This window comes from Rhinatrema bivittatum, chromosome 3, assembly GCF_901001135.1.
Source record: "Rhinatrema bivittatum chromosome 3, aRhiBiv1.1, whole genome shotgun sequence".
NCBI lineage: Eukaryota > Metazoa > Chordata > Amphibia > Gymnophiona > Rhinatrematidae > Rhinatrema > Rhinatrema bivittatum.
In genome coordinates, this window is record NC_042617.1 from 524,549,108 (window position 1) to 524,569,124 (window position 20,017).

Here is a 20,017-nt window from a genome sequence, read left to right on the forward strand (position 1 = left end):
TTGAAATCTTCTGCTCAGTCTGCAGCAGCAGCCAAGAAAGCAAACTGAATGCCAGGGATTATTAGGAAAGGACTGGAGAATAAAATAGAGAATATCATAATGCCTCTGTATCGCTCAATGGTGTGACCTCATCTTGAATATTGTGTGCAGTTCTGGTCACCACATCTCAAAAAAGCTAGAAAACGTACAGAGAAGGGCAACCAAAATGATAAAGGGGATGGAACACCTCCTCTATGAAGAAAGGCTAGAGAGTTTAGGACTCTTCAGCTTGGAGAAGAAATGGCTGAGGGGAGATATGATAGAGGTCAATAACATAATGAATGGAATGGAACGAGTAAACATTAATCAGTTGTTTTATCTTTTGAAAAGCACAAAGTCCAGGGGACACATAATGAAGTTAGTAGGAAATACATTTAAAACTAATAAGAAAAAATATTTTTTTACTCAATGTATAATTAAGCTCTGCAGTTCTTGTCAGAGGATGTGGTGAAAGCTATTAGTGTAGCTGCATTTAAAAAAAGGTTGGACCTGGAGGAAAAGTCCATTAACCATTATTAAGGTAGAGTTGCAGAAATCCACTGCTTATTCTTGGTATAAGCAGCTTGGAATCTATCTACCCTTTGGGATCCTGCCAGGTACTTATGACCTGGATTGGCTACTATTGGATACAGAATACTGGGCTTGATGGACTTTTGGTCTGACCCAGTATGGCAAGTCATATGTTCTTTTGTTTAGAATCATCTGTACAGCAGAAATCTGGCCAACTTGCTCAGAGACTCATTCAACTTCTTTAATACATTTGTCAGTATTGAACTCCAGTAATTTCACTCGTGAATCAGAATTTACAGTAAGGTAAACCAAACTAGTAACCACTTGATGCAAGAAGCAGCAGTTGTCCAGGTAGATTCCAGTGTTACAGTGTCAGGCTTTTCCAAAGGAGGAACCACAAAAGGAGAAATAGAAGTTATAGAAGAAAAAGAAAACAAACATTCACTTGCCTCAAGTAACAGGTCCTCATTCTTCCCAGCAACACCTTTTGGTTTTGTGCAGATGGATATTCCCTCTCCCTGCAGTTCCCACAGCGTCTTTCTCTCTGGGATGCCATGATGCTCAACTCTCGCGTAAAACAGGATTCCAGTTCCCCAATCCTTCATAGGACTTCCAGCAACTAAGGCTTCCAGTGGCGGTAACAGGAATCCTTCTCCAATGAGAACTGGCTGATGGGGTAATGTTTGAGGATCTGGGATAAGCAAGATATCACAGCCTGAGCTGTGAAGCAAACACTCTGCCTCCAGTACTCTCTTGTACCTCATAGAAGTCGTCAACTGAGTGAAGGCACATAGAAGGTAGGCTTGGAATCATAGGGACAATTCCCTGAACCCATCCTTTACGCTTAACCATAAGAAGCAAAGAAAAAAATGAATCACCAAAAGTAAGCCACCAACACCAGAGTATCCCTTCGGATAGATTCATTGAGATACTCTCTTGGATTTCCAATTTTTTTTTATTATTTATATTCTGCCTTTAGTGACATTTCAAAGGAACTTATAACTTATATTCAGGTACTGTAGGTATTTCACTTATCCCCAAAGGACTTACAATTTAAAGGGGTCTATTTACTAAGCCATGATATTTTACCACTAGAGGAGTGAAATATCGCAGGGGGCATCCCCGTGATATTTTGACCCTCCCCACTAAAATATTGCAGTGATATCGCTGCAATATTTTTTTTGTTGAAAAAATATCACAGAAATAGGAGGAAAACCATGCGATGATGGCAAAAGTCTCTCGAGGCTGCCATTGTCTTAAAGGGCCATGTAGTCTGAAATATTCCCTGCCCCCAAAGTGAAAAATTCTCCCCAGGGGTCATGGACGACCCCCACCCATCTCCCGCTACCCATTGAGGTGGCCTAGAAGTTAAAAAAAAAAACAGTTAAAAAATGATCGCAGTGTCACACAGTGTCACGTAGTGTCCCCCATCCCAAACTCCTCCATTTTGCCAAAAAATAATTCCCTGGTTAACCTCCCCATTCCAACCTTTCCTCCCCAAAGTATCCAACCCCCCCCCCCAGCCTCACCTTCCATAGATTAAGTTCCTGTTATCTAATGGGGTTCCCATGTACCCCCTGCACCTAATGTACCTTTAAAAGGCTCCCTGGTGATCCAGTGGAGGCCCAGAGTAGCCCCTAGCACTGGGCCAGTCAATACCATCTTTCAAACTGGCAACAAATAGTCTTTGCCCCTATCACATGACAGCAGGAAGGGCACAAATAAATGCACCAAATCTTGGGAAGCCTCGCTGCAGTTAGGGAATGTTGCAAAATGAAAGGTTATAGGGATATAAAGACCCCCCAGAGTCTCCACTAGATGTCCCTAGTTCCAGCCCATGAATAGACAGCTGCAGAGCACCACACCATTCTGATCTGCACCTCCCCCAGAGGTTGTTGGGAACTGGAAGATCCCTTAGGCACAGGGGGGAGGGGGGGCTAGTTTAGGTGAGATTAGGGCAGATATAGTTTGCTTTCAGAAGGGAAGGATGTGTATCATGTGTGCTCTCTGACTAGGCCCACTAGTCTAACATAGGAGAAGAGAGGCACATGTCTTGCCAGTTCCTGTAATAGGGCAGGAAGGAAGAGGGATATTAAGAGGTTTTTACAGTTTTTTTCTGGTTTCTACATTTTTGACCTGTTCCACTCCTGGCAGGCTGTTTCTCTTGCTCAGGGTGATCAGGAGGGCTCTGTCCACCTTTTCGATTAGCATAAGAGGAGGTTGCAGCACTCAGTGTGAGAAGAGATCCTGATTCAAGTTTTTTCAAGTTTTATATTTTTCCATCTTTGGGGAAAGGGCAAATCTTTCTGCTTCTTTTCCTCTGAACTGGAGACTTTTGATAACTGTTTCCAGTACAGGCCTTTCCTTCTGGGAGGCCAGCTTCTATCTTTTGAAGAGGAATTATCAAGGGAGAAAAATTTGGAGACGCTGCACTCCAGGACACTGCCAAGTGAAGTTCGGGATTCAGCGTGGACCACAGGTACTCTGGAAAGGGATCAGGTCACTGTTAGGATACTCCAACTACATTGGAGAAATTATCATTCCCTACCATGGAGGATAAGTAGGTTTCAAGCCCCTGCCTGGAGGAACATTTCTACAGAGTTAGAGAGAATCCATATCCTGGCCTATGTAAATCTGGAAATGCTGGAAGTATCTGGACACTATGTTTTGCATATATTGATTCTTTTAAAAGGAATTACAGTAAACTTTAATTTGAACAACACCCGTCCAGTCAGTCCTGCCTGTTTAGTAAGTGTACCTGTGTTGAAGAGATATGGTAACACATACATATGGGATAACACTACTGCCTGGCCCCTATAGGGAAAGAATCCTCCCCTTGGGAGAAAAAAAAGAGTTGGGAAAAGGACAGAGGAACTAGCCACGTCTAATAAATTCTTTTATGGCCCTTTGGAATTAGATTATATTCCCCGAAAATGGGTTACATGGGTATAAAAGCAGAGAGGAGAGGCTTAATAGAACTACTACAATTTATTAAATACTTTCTTCTCCAATGATTGTGTCTGGTAGAGGGAAGAACAAGAGTCTAATACTTAGTAGACATAACTTTCCTTTACTTTCCAATTCCAGAAACTTAACCTATCTATTATTGCAATGCCTTTTAGACATGAATCCAGAGGAAAATTCTTGAGGTCTATATTCAAAAGCTATTTAGATGGATAATTCAAAAGTTATAATAATAATTTAGCTGGATAAAAAGGGGGCTTTACTGGGGCATTCCAAGGAGGAGTTGAGTTATCCTGCTAACTTAGGGCCAGATTCATTAAAGCTTTTCTCCCATTTTGTGTCTATGGGGAAAATCCCTTAAAGGTAGATTTTAAAAACCTTACGCATAAGTGGGCCGTGCAGGAGCTAAGCGAATTTTAAATAGCCAGGAAGGGCATGTTTACATTGAGGTACGTGCGCCCAGAAATAGTAGGTGGAAAAGGGTCAGCACAACTCCAGTTTTCCTCAGCTGGCATGCATCACTTTGCCACAGCTCCTTCTTAGGTGCAGTAATCCAGTGTACAAATCAACTCCTCTTGTTAGAGGTATCCATTGTAAAACTGACATCATTTAATAATTTTAGACCTTATAAGTGATGAAAAGGAGTTGATTTGTACACTGCAAGCTACAAATCAACTCCTCGTTTGAATTTTCCTCACTTATAAGGTCAAAAATTATTTATTGATATCAGTTTTACAACTTAGTATTTACATCTGAAATTAAGCACTGCCCTGATTCAAGCTGCAGCAAGATAATAGTTGTTGCAAGAATGTACAGTAATGAAATGTTTTTTTGTTATTTTTTTTAAGGCTTTTACCTCGAGCACTGATAATATCACAGTTTCTCTGCCTAAAGTAAGTACAATATTTTGCATGTGTAGGGGTGAATTTTCAAACACTTATGTGGTGTTTGTGCATGTAACATGGGGATATACGCAGATAAGCAGCCAACGTGCAGGCCAAGCAAATTTTTAAAGACCGGAAGTGCATACTGCCACTGTGTCCTGGAAAACGTATGCACGTACAAAGAGAGCATACCATGGACATTGCGAGAGCATTCCAGGCCAGGGGTCAGAAAGCACATTCACACTCACATATTTTCTAAGCGGACTATGCACATACATCATCAAAAAGGCATGGATGATTTTACACTTACTAGTACAGTTCTGGAAATTAAATCAGACTTCTGTTTTGTCTGTAGTTTTTGGGTGGAGGATCTGGGGCAACTGGTGGAGGGGGGGTGGGTGAGCTGTGGAGGTCTTAGTGAACTTGTGCTTGGAAGTACATGCACAAATATTTCCACAGGTGCAGTACATGCATACATTATCCTGAGGGTTTATTACATGCATATGTTACAAATATTTAACAAATTATATATGTGCATTTTTATAAAATAGGTATAAAAATTATGCAGATCCCAGCATAAAACAATTGTGAGTGCACTGCACCTACACACATAGAGGTAGACTTTAAAAGCATTGTGCATGCAAAAATGGCCAAATATTGTTACGCCAGTCGACCACGGTTGCCGTGGTCGACCATGCTCACATCTCCCCGCAGTGGTCTGCTTGCTCCGGGGTGCCCGACGCCAAGATCGGCAGCGTGCCTGTTCCCCTCACGGCCTGTCCCATGGTCGAGAAGCCTTCCCCAGCAGCAGGAATGCTGCCACCATCTAAGGCCCGCCCCCAACGTCGCTTAGATGCGCGTGACGACAGCCCCTTCCTTAAAGGGGCCAGCATGAGAAAACCCTGGGCCAACCCTCCAGATGTCCTCCACCCCTGGTGGGGTATTTAAAGCTTCTTCTCGCTCTCATCTGGTGAGTTACCAAGGACTCTACTTGTTTATTCCAACCTGCCTGGGAATCTCCCTGCTGATCTCTGCCTGCTACCTGACACCCTCGCTCTGTGTACTCTCACTTCGGAATGACTTAGGTACCCGCTCCTCGGGGGCCTTGCCTTGATCCTGCCTACCCTCCGGGGGACCTGCCTTCAGCTAGGACACCTAGGTACCCACTCCTCGGGGACCTCCCTCCGTCCCAAACCTCTGCCCTCGGGGGCCTTCTCGCGACAGTTCTTTCCTGCCTCGAGTATCACAGCTCTTGGTCTGTCTCTGCCTCATCTCTGCTGTGCAGATTCTTGGGTTACCCCACTACCGAACCCTTCTCCCTCTCGGGACCTGGTGAGACTCTTTTCTACAGTGCATTGAACAGACTTTGCTCCATCCTCAGAGACTCCTCTCCTCAAGCCTGGATTGCAACTCGTGCCCCAGGTTGCCAACCACACTCCTGTAAAATAAAGACTTACAACTTGCTGTGCTCTTATTACTCTCAAGAACTAGCCTATCACTGCAAGTCCCCACAGGGCTCTGCCTTGTGGGAGGTGCCATCTCTTGCAGTGACCAGGGGTCCACGACTCAATGTCAAAAACACAACACATAGGTGCAGATCCTCACTAGACACAGGAGTCTGTCTGGTGAACATTGGGGAGAGAGAGAGAGAGAGAGAGAGAGAAGGGGTAAAGGAACACTTAGGCAAGATAAAGCTATTACAGAAAGACTAAACAATTTCTTTGCTTCGGTGTTTAATGAAGAGGATGTTGGGGAGATAACCATTCTGGAGATGTTTTTCAAGGGTGATGATTCAGATAAACTGAACCAAATCTTGATGAACCTGGAAGATGTAGTAGGCCAGATTGACAAACTGAAGAGTAGTAAATCACCTGGATCGGATGGCATACACCCCAGGGTTCTGAAAGAACTAAAAAATGTACCTGAAGACTGGAAGATGTGCAATGTAACCCCAATATTTAAAAAGGGCTCCAGGGGTGATCCCGGAAACTATAAACCGGTGAGCCTGACTTCAGTGCCGGGAAAAATCATGAAACTGTTACAAAGAATAAAATCACAAAACATTTAGACAGACATGGTTTAATGGGACACAACCAGCATGGCTTTACCCAAAGGAAGTCTTGCCTCACAAATTTCCTACATTTTTTTGAAGGGGTGAATAAACATATGGACAAAGGTGAACCATTTGGATTTTCAGAAGGCATTCAACAAATCCTGCAAGAGAGGCTTCTAAGAAAACTAAAAATTCATGGGATAGGAGGCAATATCCTTTTGTGGACTGCAAACTGGTTAAAAGATAGGAAACAGAGAGTAGGATTAAGTGGTCAGTTTTCACAGTGGAAAAAGGTAAACAGTGGAGTACCTCAGGGACCTGTACTTGGACCGATGCTTTTTAATATATTTATAAATGATCTGGAAAGGGTGATGATGAGTGAGGTGATCAAATTTGCGGGTGACACAAAATTATGCAGAGTAGTTAAATGTCAAGCGGATTGTGATAAATTACAGGAGGACCTTGCGAGACTGGAAGATTAGACTTCCAAATAGCAGATGAAATTTAATATGGACAAGCGCAAAGTGATGCATATAGGGAAAAATAACCCTTGCTGTAGTTATACAATGTTAGGTTCTATCTTAGGAGTTGCCAGCCAGGAAAGAGATCTAGGCGTCATAGTGGATAATACATTGAAATTGTTGGCTCAGTGTGCTGTGGCAATCAAAAAAGCAAACAGGATGTTAGGAATTATTAAGAAGGGAATGGCAAATAAAATTGATGGATGTCATAATGCCTCTATATTGCTCCATGGTGAGACCACATCTTGAATACTGTGTGCAATTCTGGCTGCTGCATCTCAAAAAAGATATAGTTGCACTGGAGAAAGTGCACAGAAGAGGAATCAAAATGATAAGTGGCATGAAATGGTTGCCCAATGAGGTAAAGCTAAGGAAGTTAGGGCTGTTCAGTTTGGAAAAGAGATGACTGAAGGGGGATATGATAGACGTCTACAAAATCATGAAATGATTTGAACAAGTTAATGTAAATTGGTTATTTACTCTCTCAGATAATAGAAGGACTAGGGGGCACTCTATGAAGTTAGCAAGTAGCTCATTTAAAACAAATCGAAGAAAATTGTTTTTCACTCAGTGCATAGTTAAGCTCTGGAATTCATTGCCAGAGTGTATGGTTACAGCAGTTAGTGTAGTTGGGTTTAAACAAGGTTTGGATAAGTTTCTAGAAGAAAAATCCATAAACTGCTATTAATTAATTATTAAGCAACAGTAGCTTGAGATTTATTTAATGTTTGAGTATTTGTGACTTGGATTGGCCACTGTTGGAAACAGGATACTGGGCTTGATGGACCCTTGGTCTGACCCAGTATGGCAATTCTTATGTTCTTAACCTCTTTATAAGGCTCAGTCTGATACTCTATATATGGACCATTGTAAAGGGGTACTTTGAATCGGGGTGAGGTTTTGGGAGATAGGTTGGGGTTGGGGGGGTTTGTTACAGACACATTCAGAGGTATTCATTGTAAAATTGACATCAGTAAAGAATTTTAAACCTTATAAGTGATCAAAAGGAGTTGATTTGAACAATACAGCTAGCAGAGACTACAGTATACCTGATACATGTATATCAGCATCATATATGAAAAAATCATCCATACATGATGCTTAGATCCAGACCAGCACTTGCTCAGATCCAGGATCAACACCCCGCAGCAAGAAGAGTTAGCAGCAGTGACGCTTAATTAAACATTTAGGAGCTCCTTTCTGAGAACATGTGTAATCATGCATGCCTCTTCATCCTACCTACAGCATAAGCCTTGGAGTATGTTGATCAATGGGCAATATGCAAGGCATGGAAAGCTGTGCCCACTTTTGTGCAGCACATACAATGCACACAGCACCTCTTCACCTTCCTCCTTTGAGTCCTGATCAGGTCTGAAGGCAACTGGTTGGGAAACGGACCTAATCTAAATAGCTACCCATACTAGAGTTGCTGTTGCCTGAACATATAGGGGCAGATTTTAAAAGCCCTACGCACAAAAATGCAGCTGGATTTACGCGCACAGGGGGATTAGGCGCGCCGAGCCTATTTTGCATAGGCCCGGCGATGCTCGCAAGCCCCGGGATGCGCATATGTCCCAGGGCTTGAAAAAGGGGCGGGGCGGGGGCATGGCCAGAGGCCTCCGTAGAGCCTCTAGGCTGGGGGATCACGCGCCGGCACTTGGTCGGCGCGCACAACCTACGCCTGCCCAGAGGTCAGGGGAGGGGGTTTAGGTAGGGCTGGGGGGCGGGTTAGGTAGGGGAAGGTGGGGGGCAGAAGGAAAGTTCCCTGCGAGGCCGCTCCAATGACTTTCCCTGTTCCCTCAGAGCGGCCTCCGAGGGAACAGGGAAAGCCATTGGGGCTCCCCTAGGGCTCGGCACGCGCAAGGTGCACAAGTGTGCACCCCCTTGCATGCGCCGACCCCGGATGTTATAACATGCGCGCGGCTGCGTACCTCTTAAAATCCGGCCCATAGCCTCTTAGGTACCTCTCAGAAGTCTACCAGATAGAACTAATAAGATAACCAGCTAGAATTTAGCTTCCTAAGCTAGGGGCATTCCAGGGGCATAACTGGGAGGAGTTAAGTTAGTCAGCTAACTCCAATATTCAGAGTTAGTCGGATGACTTAGCTGGCTAAATCTGGTCAGGTCAAAAAGCTGTCCTAAAATTAGGCATCTATAGTAGCCAGCTAACTTTAAGATAGCCGGCTATATTCAATAGTGCACGTTCACTATTGAAAATACATCCAAAGTTAGCCTTATAAATTTATCCGGCTAACTTTGCTAGCCAGACTGTGTCTGAATATGGACCTCAATATAAAATATTTAGGCTTACTCCTTGTGGAAGAAATAATTACAAATTACATATTAAAGTAAGCTCAGTAGATTTAGTTTTTTGTTATTTGTTGCAAAGTCACATATTCACATAACTGATTTAAGAAAGGAAGTGGAAGTATCAGTACAATAGTCCCTTTAAGATACTACAGATCAACACTGATAACACCTGGTGCTACTGGTTGATTTAGTCATTGAAAGGAAACCAGAGGTCCACTGTATGCTAAATTCTAACAGCCTGAAATATATTTATACATGTAATTCAGGGGAAGGTAAAAATTCAAGCAAAGAAACAAAACACTGTGCTTCTATAACCAATTCTGCAACAGTGAGAAAAAACATTTATCCTGACCCCAAATATGGTGATCAGCTGGCTCAGAACTTTTGTTTAAAATCTAACCATATCAATATACCCACAAATATATTTTTCTTAAAATTTTTGTCTGATTTACTTTTGACATTATTTAACTTTAATATTTTAGTATTCAGTTATCACACAGAAAAAAAATACAACGGGAAGAGTAAATAATGAACAAACAGCAACAATGCATATTCTGAAAAAGTATCCCTCCCTTCCTTCCAAGTTTTAAGTCATTAAATATGAGAAGGGCAAGTAACCCAAAATGGGAAAAAGAAATAAAATCTTTAGCCCATACATGAATCCATCATGCATCAAATCCAATGGAGCTCAAAAAATGGAAATACAAAACTCCAAAATAAGAACAAAACAACATAATAATTGCCATACTGGGTCAGGCCAAGGGTCCATCAAGCCCATTATCATGTGGCAACAATGGCCAACCATGTCACAAGTACCTGGCAAGTACCCAAACTTTAAATTAATAGATCCCAAGCTACTAATCCTTATTTATTTATTAGTTTTTATATACCGCCGATCATCAGAGATATCACATCGGTGTACAGAGAACGAAACAGCATACGCAAAAGCGTTATACATAAAACAGTATGGTAACAATTGAAAATCAATACATAAAACAGCTAAAGCAGTAACAGTGAATAACTTATATACTTAATAGAAACAAGGTATAGCTATTAAAAAACAACTTGATATAGTAACGAGGAATAACTTAGGGCAGAGCTTAAAGGAGATAAAATAACTTAAATTGACGGGGAAAACTGAGGGGGTAGGGCAGGAGTAAAGAAAGATTGAGAATTAGGGTGCAAGGGTATGACGGTCGTTGCATCTAGGAATAGGCATAAGAGTGGTGTAAAAGGCATCGAGGGAGCTGAGTAGTGATTATATACAGGGATAGCGATTACATACAGGAAATTCTAAGGTTGCATGGAGTAGAAAAGAGGAAGGTAAGCGAGGCAACACCTCCAATCTCCCAACATAAAAAGATAATGTTTATTGTGAATGAGGGAATAATGGAGCAAGTAGAGATCATGTGTAGGCTTGAGTGAATAGCCATGTCTTGAGCTTTTGTTTGAAAATCTTGGGAGACAGTTCAAGACGTAAAACAGTAGGCATGGAGTTCCATAACATAGGGCCAGCTAGGGACGGAGCAAACAATTGATTATTGATTAATAGTTTATTAACTTCTGCTCTAGGAACTTATCCAAACCTATTTTAAACCCAGCTATACTAACTGCCATAGCTACATCCTCTGGCAATGAATTCCAGAGCTTAAATATGTGTTGAGTGAAAAATAATTTTCTCTGATTTGTTTTAAATGAACAACTTGCTAACTTCATGGAGTGCCCCTCTAGTCCTTGTATTATCCGAAAGAGTAAATAACCGATTTGCATTTATCCATTCAAGCCCTTTCATGATTTTGTAGATTTCTATCATATCCCCCTTAGCCAGCTCTTCTCCAAGCTGAATTGCCATAATCTCTTTAGCCTTTCCTGACTAAGGGGCCTCATTTTCTAAAGTATCGCAGGCCTGCGATAGTTTAGAAGATGAGGGGCGGTCCGCCAAAACTGGGGGTGGGCCTGCGCTAGCCGGCAGTGATCGCACCATCGCGGTGCGATCGCTGCCGGTTTCGCACCCAATAGCGCCACCATAGGAGGTGTAGCTATTGGGAGCGAAATAGGCAGCGAAAAGGCACTTACCTTTTCGCTGTCTGCGGCGTCGGCGCAGAGTCGGCCCCGGTGACGCCCCGACTCCTCCTCTTCCGGGGCTGACTCCGCCCCCAACCTGGTATTGCGTGCGAGCGGCTTGGAAAATGAGGCCCTAAATGGCAAGTATTTGAATACTGAGCCATTTATTCTGCTAGATTTTATTTATTTTATATATATATTATTTCTTATATACCACTCAACAGATTCCAGATCCGGCCAGAATGGTTAACAAATACTAAAATCTAGCTGGGTAAAAAATAGGGGGTATGTGTTATTGAGGTTGCAGGTGGGAGGAGAGTGGAGGGGCAGGAGACAGCCTTAAAAACAAAAAATCAGGGAAAGAGGGGATGGGGTGATTTGTGACCCTGGGAGAAATCTTTTTTTAAAGTCTTTGGTGGGGGTTTGGTGGGCTGGGGGCTGCTTAACCTGGCAGGGCCAGTTAAAACATATAAGGGAAGGGATGGGAATCGGGCCGCAGACCCGCAAGGCACTTTTTATATATTTGCTTTACAGTGCTACTTAAGGCCTGGATTTTCTTTCTTCGCACCGGTTTGTGAATCCCGGCGCTAACGGGGGGGCGGGGGAACGAAGAGGGGGGCGGGCCTGCAAAAGCCGGCAGCGATCGCACCACTGCGGTTTTATCACTGCCGGCTTTCGCACCCAATATCGCCATCGTAAAAGGTGGTGCTTTTGGGCACCTCTGGCAGCGATAAGAGGACTTACCTTTTCGCCGTCAGCGAAGTTTCTGCGGCATCCACCCCGACGCCGCCCCAACTCCTCCTCTTCCGGTGCTGACGCCACCCCAACTCCGCCCCGATCTAGGTATTGCACGCAAAAAATCCCTTTTTCGCGTGCGATAGGGTTTGAAAATAACCCCCTAAGACGGTAACTTTCAAACCGTTGTGCAGACGCTCTTTAGTGCATGCGCATCAGCACACACCCAGATAGGCAGCCATTTTAGAACTTCAAGCGCATATATGCGCAAATGTTATAAAATAGCCTGACCGCACGCATATGTGCGCCCAGTTTTAAGTGGGTGTGCACCTATGCACGTAAATCGTGCTTCTACTACCTAAGTCGGGGAATTTTAAAAGGGGCGTGCGCCCACGCCATTGCCAGCTTCACCACTTCATCCACCAGTTTTCCCAGTTAACAGCTAGGTCCTCCAAACCGCCTTCATTCCCCCCAGTTAAACCCCTGAGAAATGGCTCTGTTTATTTTTTAACTTACACCTCATCCCTAACAAAAGTAAACGTACGTACCACTGAACCTCGGTGTGCGGCCAGGTGTGTAAGTATTTATGCACACATCTCTTGGCCACGCCCTGAACCACGCCCATGCCCTGCCCCTTTTTGAAAAGTTTTATATCTGCGTGCAGCGGGAGATACGCGCGTATCTGAGTGGCTTTTAAAATTCGGTCAGTGCGAACCAGCCCGACTTGTGCTCGCATCCCCCACTTGTTGCGCGCACCGGGCTTTTAAAATTCACCTTTCAGCAAATATCTTTGATGATATTTGGTTAAGTAGCAAGTTATCTGGCTACACAAGACTGATAACTTAAAATACTAACCGGTCATATTTTAACATAGCTGATTAGATTTTTAAGTTATCTGGTGAGTACATTCAGCAGAACGTTTATCCCGCTGAATATACAGGACAAGTTATCCGGCTAACTTTATCCGGATAACTTGTCCACTCTCCAGCTTACTGAATATTGTCCTCTCAGTGTCTGCATTTTGTCAAAATATATTTGTCTTTTCAGGGATGGCTTGCAATAAAATTTCTATGGGAAATTTCATGGATTTTTTCAGATATCACAAATGGCATGAGTAGAACAATCAAATAAGATTTCTGTCAGTAGTCACACCTCTTTCCTTTTTTCACAGGAAACATCCTCATGCACCTAAAGAACTGCCTATGAAGTGAGCCTCTCAGTTGTCTAAACTCTAGAGAAGGGGAGAAAAACCTTTATGAAGAGTCGGCTCTTAAGTAATAATCTCTGCAAGTCTGCTTACGCCTAACGATGTCAGCTTGATTGGCATTGAGTTTCATGAATCTTTTACCTCTGTGCTATAAGATTTTGTATGTGGAATGCTTGTGTTTGGCTTTTGTATTCCAGTTACGGTATGTTAATCAGCACCAATAAAATATTTATTTGAAGCCCCTGTTCCAGTGCTTTATCCTAGAGTGATAGGGGTACACATGTCCCAGGGCAGTTCTTGTTTTTCCTTTACAGTACTACGACCTTAGGGTTCTTACCAACAGGGGTTGGAGGGACAGGGGAGTTCTCCAGGGCCCAGTGTGTCGGGGTGACTCTTTTGTCTACTCTTCCTTTGGGGAGGTTTCTCTTCACTTTCTGGGGGAGGAATGTGAATGCCAACAAAATACTCCGGACTCTCAAGTTGCTTATACAAACAAATCTATTATTTATTTATTTAATTGCTTTTATATACCGATAACCGTTTGCACATCGTATCGGTTTACAAGGAACATTCTGTTAGCATTTAAAACAGTTCAAAAGTGAATACTGGCACTTTACACACTAGTTCTCATCACAAACAACTTATCATCACACTTCTCCACTTTTCCATATCTATGCAAGCGTCTCTCAGCAAATGAGCCAGGGCATGGAAAAGAAAGGCTTCCCAGGTGGACAGGGTATCTTAATCCCCTTCCAGAAATACTGACAGAGAAAAAACACAGTCTCAATCTCTGCACAATGTCTCACTTATACCTCTTCTCCCCAGGGTGAAGACTCCAGATAGGGGTCTCCAAGTTTATCACATTTCTTACACACATTTATCTCTCTCTCTCTTCAGAAGACACAGGATTTTTCAGAGGAAATGTCCAGGCAGCAGAAATCCAAAGTGCTCTTCTGGTTTTCCCCTTCAGGACAGAAAGGGTGGCAGCAAAAACCTTCCTACCAGGTCTCCTTCAAAACAAACTCTTCACTCAAATGTCCAAAACATCTGGAGGTTTACTGCAACAGTTCACCACCAGCCCACCACCCTCAGATTGGGCATGAAGAACATAAGAACATAAGAAATTGCCATCAAGCCCAGCATCCTGTTTCCAACAGAGGCCAAATCAGGCCACAAGAACCTGGCAATTACCCAAACACTAAGAAGATTCCATGCTTCTGATGCAATTAATAACAGTGGCTATTCCCTAAGTATAATTGATTAATAGCCATTAATGGACTTCTCCTCCAAGAACTTATCCAAACCTTTTTTGAACCCAGCTACACTAACTGCACTAACCACATCCTCTGGCAACAAATTCCAGAGCTTTATTGTGCGTTGAGTGAAAAAGAATTTTCTCCGCTAACATCGGGACTCGAGACATTCGTTCCGGCAGCTGCAGGTCCGCCCTCTCCCCCCCCCCTTGTAATAAAACTACTTGACAACTGTATGGTATTAACAAAGGCCGCAGTTTATTAACCTAACCCGAGCCGCTATCTTAATATGCATCCAAATAACAATGCCCCCTCCCCCTCCTTGGCCGCCTCCTCTTCTTCACTTACCACCGCGGCCCGGTGGTAAGCTAGCGATTTGCCCCCCCCCCCCCCACTTCCCCTGCCACGGCATTAGCGAGGGTAAGATTGCGGCCTGAGCATCGGCCCCCCCCCCTTGCTCTTTAGGCCTTCCCGTGTAACGGCCCCAAGTTACACGGGCATTCCTCCCCCTCCTCCGAACAGTCCATTACATTATTCCAATACACAAATACAACATATGGCTCGGGTTTTCCGCCTCCAACTGCGACATGCACCAATATACACAACAAAACACAACATCCAAAGGGAGGGAGGGCGGGAAGCAAAGAACCCTCCGCTTGCTCCGCTGCCTGTTTCCCAACTGCCGGTCAGCCTGGCCTGACTTCTAAGTGCCCCCGACGGTACACCAATGGGAGGACAGCTTTTGACTTTCACCGCCTCCCATTGGTGTAACCCGCCTGACTGGTTCCCCCCCCCCCTACCTCCCCCTTTCTTCTCCCCGCCCCCCTCCTTCGCCGCCGTCCCTGCTCGAGCCCAGGTTACCTTCAACGACCCCAGACTAGCCAGGGTCGTTTCTTTTTAGTCATAAATGTGCTACTTGCTAACTTCATGGAATGCCCCCTAGTCCTTCTATTATCCGAAAGTGTAAATAACCAATTCACATCTACTCGTTCAACACCTCTCATGATCTTAAAGACCTCTATCATATCCCCCCTGAGCCGTCTCTTCTCCAAGCTGAACAGGCCAGACTCTTCCCTGTCCTGGCCACCCCAGAAAAAAAAGACTTCCCTGTAATCTCTTCCCAGGCCAAAAACCAGGGTTCTCGCAAAAACTCCAAAAACTTAGTAGAAACCTTTAAAACAATTCTGGAGGCAACTCAGCCAAACAGGGAGTGACTGGAAGGCTTAATCCTCTCACCTTTCCAGGGATTTCAGACTGTGGGGTCTGGTCCCTGAAATAGGCCCCAATGTCAAATCATAAAAATCTCCTGCTTCCTCTAACTTTCAAACCAAAGCTGCACTGCAACACCTAGCAATGAAGCAAGCTGCTTTTATACTAGCAGAAGCTGCCCATTCCAGCAACCTCAGTGCAGGAGCTGTTCTGAAATGATGCACCCCTCCCTCTGCTGCCTAACTCTAACTCCTATCTAAAAAAGGTTCAGGAAGGGAATGGTGAATAAATGCCTCTGTATCGCTACATGGTGAGATCGCACCTTGAGTACTGTGTACAATTCTGGTCACCTAATTTAAAAAAAGATATAGTTGCAATGGAGAAGGTACAGAGAAGGATGACCAAAATGATAAAGGGGATGGAATAGCTTCCCTATGAGGAAAGGCTAAAGAGATTAGAACTGTTCAGCTTGGAGAAGAGACAGCTAAGGGAGGATAAGATAGAGATCTCTAAAATCATGAGAGGTCTTGAATAGGTAAATACGAATTGATTATTCTTTCAAATAATAGAAGGACTAGGGGGCACTCCATGAAGTTAGCATGTAGCACATTTAAAAGTAAATCAGAGAAAATTATTTTTCACTCAACAAATAATTAAGCTTTGCAATTTGTTTCCAGAGGATGTGGTTAGGGCAGTTAGTGTAGCTGGGTTTAAAAAAGGTTTGGATAATTTCTTGGAGGAGAAGTCCATTAACTGCTATTAATCTTGTTTTCTTAAAGAATAACCACTGCTATTACTGGCATCAGTAGCATGGGATCTACTTAGTGTTTGGGTACTTGCCAGGTACTTGTAGCCTGGATTGGCCACTGCTGGAAACAGGATGCTGGGCTTGATGGACCCTTGGTCTGACCCAGTAGAGCAATTTCTTATGTTCTTATGTAACTAGGGTTGCTACATATACAATGTAGAAGTATTGCAGTATCAGTTTGTGTTGCACTCAGAGATATCCACGCTGAAGCCACTATTCAAAAGCCATTTAGATGGATAACTAAAACATTAAATGGCTTAGCTGCGATATTAAATGGCTTATCTGGCTAGAATTTAGCCAGAGAAGTCAGGGGCATTCCTGGGATAGAGGTAGGCATTCTGGGGAGGAGTGGAGTTTGCCAGTTAATCTATCAGGCTAACTCTAGCCACACCGTAGGGCTGGTCTAAAGTCAGCTGTATATTCAAGTTAAGTTAGTCGTATAAGTGTATCCGCGCAATGGCTGAATATGCACCCCTGGTCACTGTTACTAGATTTTCAAAAATGGTCTAGTTATGATAGCAGATTCATTTCTTTCAGTTGGGATGGAAGCCTGCCTGAAAAATCACAGTCTTATGGGATTTAAAGTATGGATATTCCCTGATTAAGTAGAGCGACCCAAGAAAGAAAGGAGAAATGTTTGGCTCTGTTGCTTTTGGTGCTTCTTTTTTACTTTGTTTTCCTTGCAAATGTTTTCTCGTGTGGTCTAACATTAAGTGAGTTTACTTTGAGTCCAATAAATCTTGTATGTAGTAACATTTCTGTCTGAGGTCAGCGTAGTTTGGGAGTATGTTAAGTGATATCTGGGTATATGCTCCCTCCTTTTCCAGATTTCTTATTTTTTTCTCTCTTTTATATTTGTGTGCCACTCCCAGGTTTTTCCCTCGGCTTCTCTAATATGTTGCTCTCATAATATAGTGCACTAATATTTTATTTTCTTTGTTTTTTTGCTATGTGGTTCTATTATTTCTTTCTTTGTGTTAGGCATACTTTTTTCTATGTCTAGTTACGTTTCTACTTAACATGCTAAATTCTAATAACTAATAAATATTTTAAAAAGGAAAAGAAAAACCACAGTCTTGAAATGAGAGCCTCAATGCTATCCTAAATCCAGAAATTTTCAATAGAGGTAGAATTTAGCAAATCAACACCAATCTCAATAATAAGATCAGTTGAAAGTGGGACAAAAATGGCAAAGTTCTTGGTAGTATCTGGGATCAAACAAAGATAATGATTGTTGCCTGTAGTTTATTTTTTTCATTTTGAATCAATCCTCAATAAAGTTATTACCATATAAGGTGCTTTAAGAGGAAAGCATTAATCAGATTGTGCCATTTCTCAAAATGACTCGTGCTTTTTTTAGACATAAATCCATTTTTTTTACACTAAAAATTTTAAAAGTTACAAAAATGTATGAGTGAAAAATGTTCTTAAATAAATCAAATCAGACAACCCTTCAGTTCTGTAGCCCTGCATAACTGGTTGGGTTCTCCACAAGTCAGCATTTAACCACTGATTTTTCCTACCTTCACATGTTAACACTGAGATCCTCTTCCTCTCTCCCCTCCCACTGGGGAGGGGTATACCTGCTGTGGGCAGAACGCTGACGCCACATCATATCACCCCCTCCTATATCACACTAACACAACCATGGCCCAGTTCCACCAGAGGGTATCCACATGCAGCCTCAGGGCAGTGCCACAACTCCCAGACCAAACTAATCAATGAAGAGCAGACATCTGAACTAGGGAGTACAGGCACTTCCAAGAGCAGAGGGAAGTAGAGGTAGCACCATGGCTCATGGCAAGTTCTGAATTATTAACCAAAGAACACCATAGCAGCCTAAGAACAAAACCCCTAAGTACTGGCTATATAGCCATAGGAGCACATATTCTCATACGGCCTGGCCCACTTCCTTGAAATTCAGGTTGATAAGCGTAGGAGTTAGCTGTCAATCAGTTTCCCTACCAGCTAACTACAAACTCAGCTTAGAGGGGACAAGTTGTGAGCCCTACTGATTCATTTAATCATAATGCTGAGAATCTGACTGCATGAGAGACACAGAGCACGAGTCACTTGGTGCAGAGGAATGTGTGATCAGAATATAAGTAGCATTCAGAAAGGCCAGATATTAGAGGAAGCATCACTAAGGTGGTGGGGCAATAGGAAGATTACATATTAGTTTTGATCTTCTATTTTATTAGCTTGTTTTACACTAACACTATATATTTATGTTCTTAATTTTGTAAACCGTTGTGACGGTATAACTGAATGACGGTATAAAAAAAATCTGTTAAATAAAATAAATAAATAAATATTCACCCCATTTTTCTTCCTTCCTCTTGATCTTTCCCACTAACCATGCTTTTTTCCCATCCTCCTTCCCCCCCCCCCAAAAAAAAATTGCATTTGATACATTTTTGGTACAGATACTAAATACCAAACATAGCGATAACAAGTGCAAAGCAGATCCATTGTCAATTCTTACAATTGTAGGGTCCAATGTACTAAAGAAAGTAAACATCAGCCATTAGCATTCATTAACACAATGTTTAACATATGCAATCATAGCTGCTGAAACGCACATAGGGGCGGATTTTAAAAGCCCTGCTCAAGTAAATCCGCCCGGATTTACGCGAGCAGGGCCTTGCGCGCCGGCAGGCCTATTTTACATAGGCCTGCCGGCGCGCACAGAGCCCCAGGACTCGCGTAAGTCCCGGGGTTTTTCAAGGGGGGCGTGTCGGGGGCGGAGCCGATCGGCGTTTTCAGGGCGGGACGCGGCGTTTCGGGGGCGGGCCCGGGGGCGTGGTTTCGGCCCGGGGCAGTTCGGGGGCGTGGCCGCGCCCTCCGGAACCGCCCCCTGGTTGCGTCTCGGCGCGCCAGCAGCCCGCTGGCGCGCGGGGATTTATTTCTCCCTCCGGGAGGCGTAAATCCCCCAACAAAGGTAGGGGGGGGGGTTTAGACAGGGCTGGGGGGGTGGGTTAGGTAGAGAAAGGGAGGGGAAGGTGAGGGGAGGGCGAAAGCGAATTCCCTCCGAGGCCGCTCCGATTTCGGAGCGGCCTCAGAGGGAACGGAGGTAGGCTGCGCGGCTCGGCGCGCGCCGGCTACACGAAATCGGCAGCCTTGCGCGCGCCGATCCTGGATTTTAGCAGATACGTGCGTATCTACTAAAATCCAGCGTACTTTTATTTGCGCCTGATGCGCCTACAAAAGTACGCGAAGGCGCGCTGTTTTAAAATCTACCCCTTTATATCCAACTAAATTTTAAATAAGTAATAACTTACCCCGCTAAAATTTTTTGTAGCTGCTGCTGTGAGGAGCGGGAAATTTAAAACTTGAGGTTGGTTCATGTAACCCAAGACTTATCTTGGTCCAACACTTTTGAATAGCAACCCCACTATTAACTGCATTTATGCTCTCTGTCACTGCATTGCCTAGATTTGATTTATCTTAAGACAAAGGA

The 20,017-nt window shown here is 43.5% G+C and overlaps 1 protein-coding gene across 2 annotated transcripts in view; it reads left to right on the forward strand.

Moving 5' to 3' along the window:
- The window catches only part of LOC115088219 (adhesion G-protein coupled receptor F1-like), a 101,057-nt gene extending 87,560 nt beyond the window's left edge, over window positions 1-13,497 (forward strand). For both annotated transcript variants that reach the window (XM_029596268.1, XM_029596269.1), the window contains 2 exons: window positions 4,362-4,406; window positions 13,252-13,497. In XM_029596268.1, coding sequence (XP_029452128.1) covers window positions 4,362-4,406; window positions 13,252-13,272 — 66 coding nt within the window. In that variant the 3' untranslated portion in view covers window positions 13,273-13,497. The remainder of the gene's footprint in view (window positions 1-4,361; window positions 4,407-13,251) is intronic.
- Window positions 13,498-20,017: the final 6,520 nt, after the last annotated feature.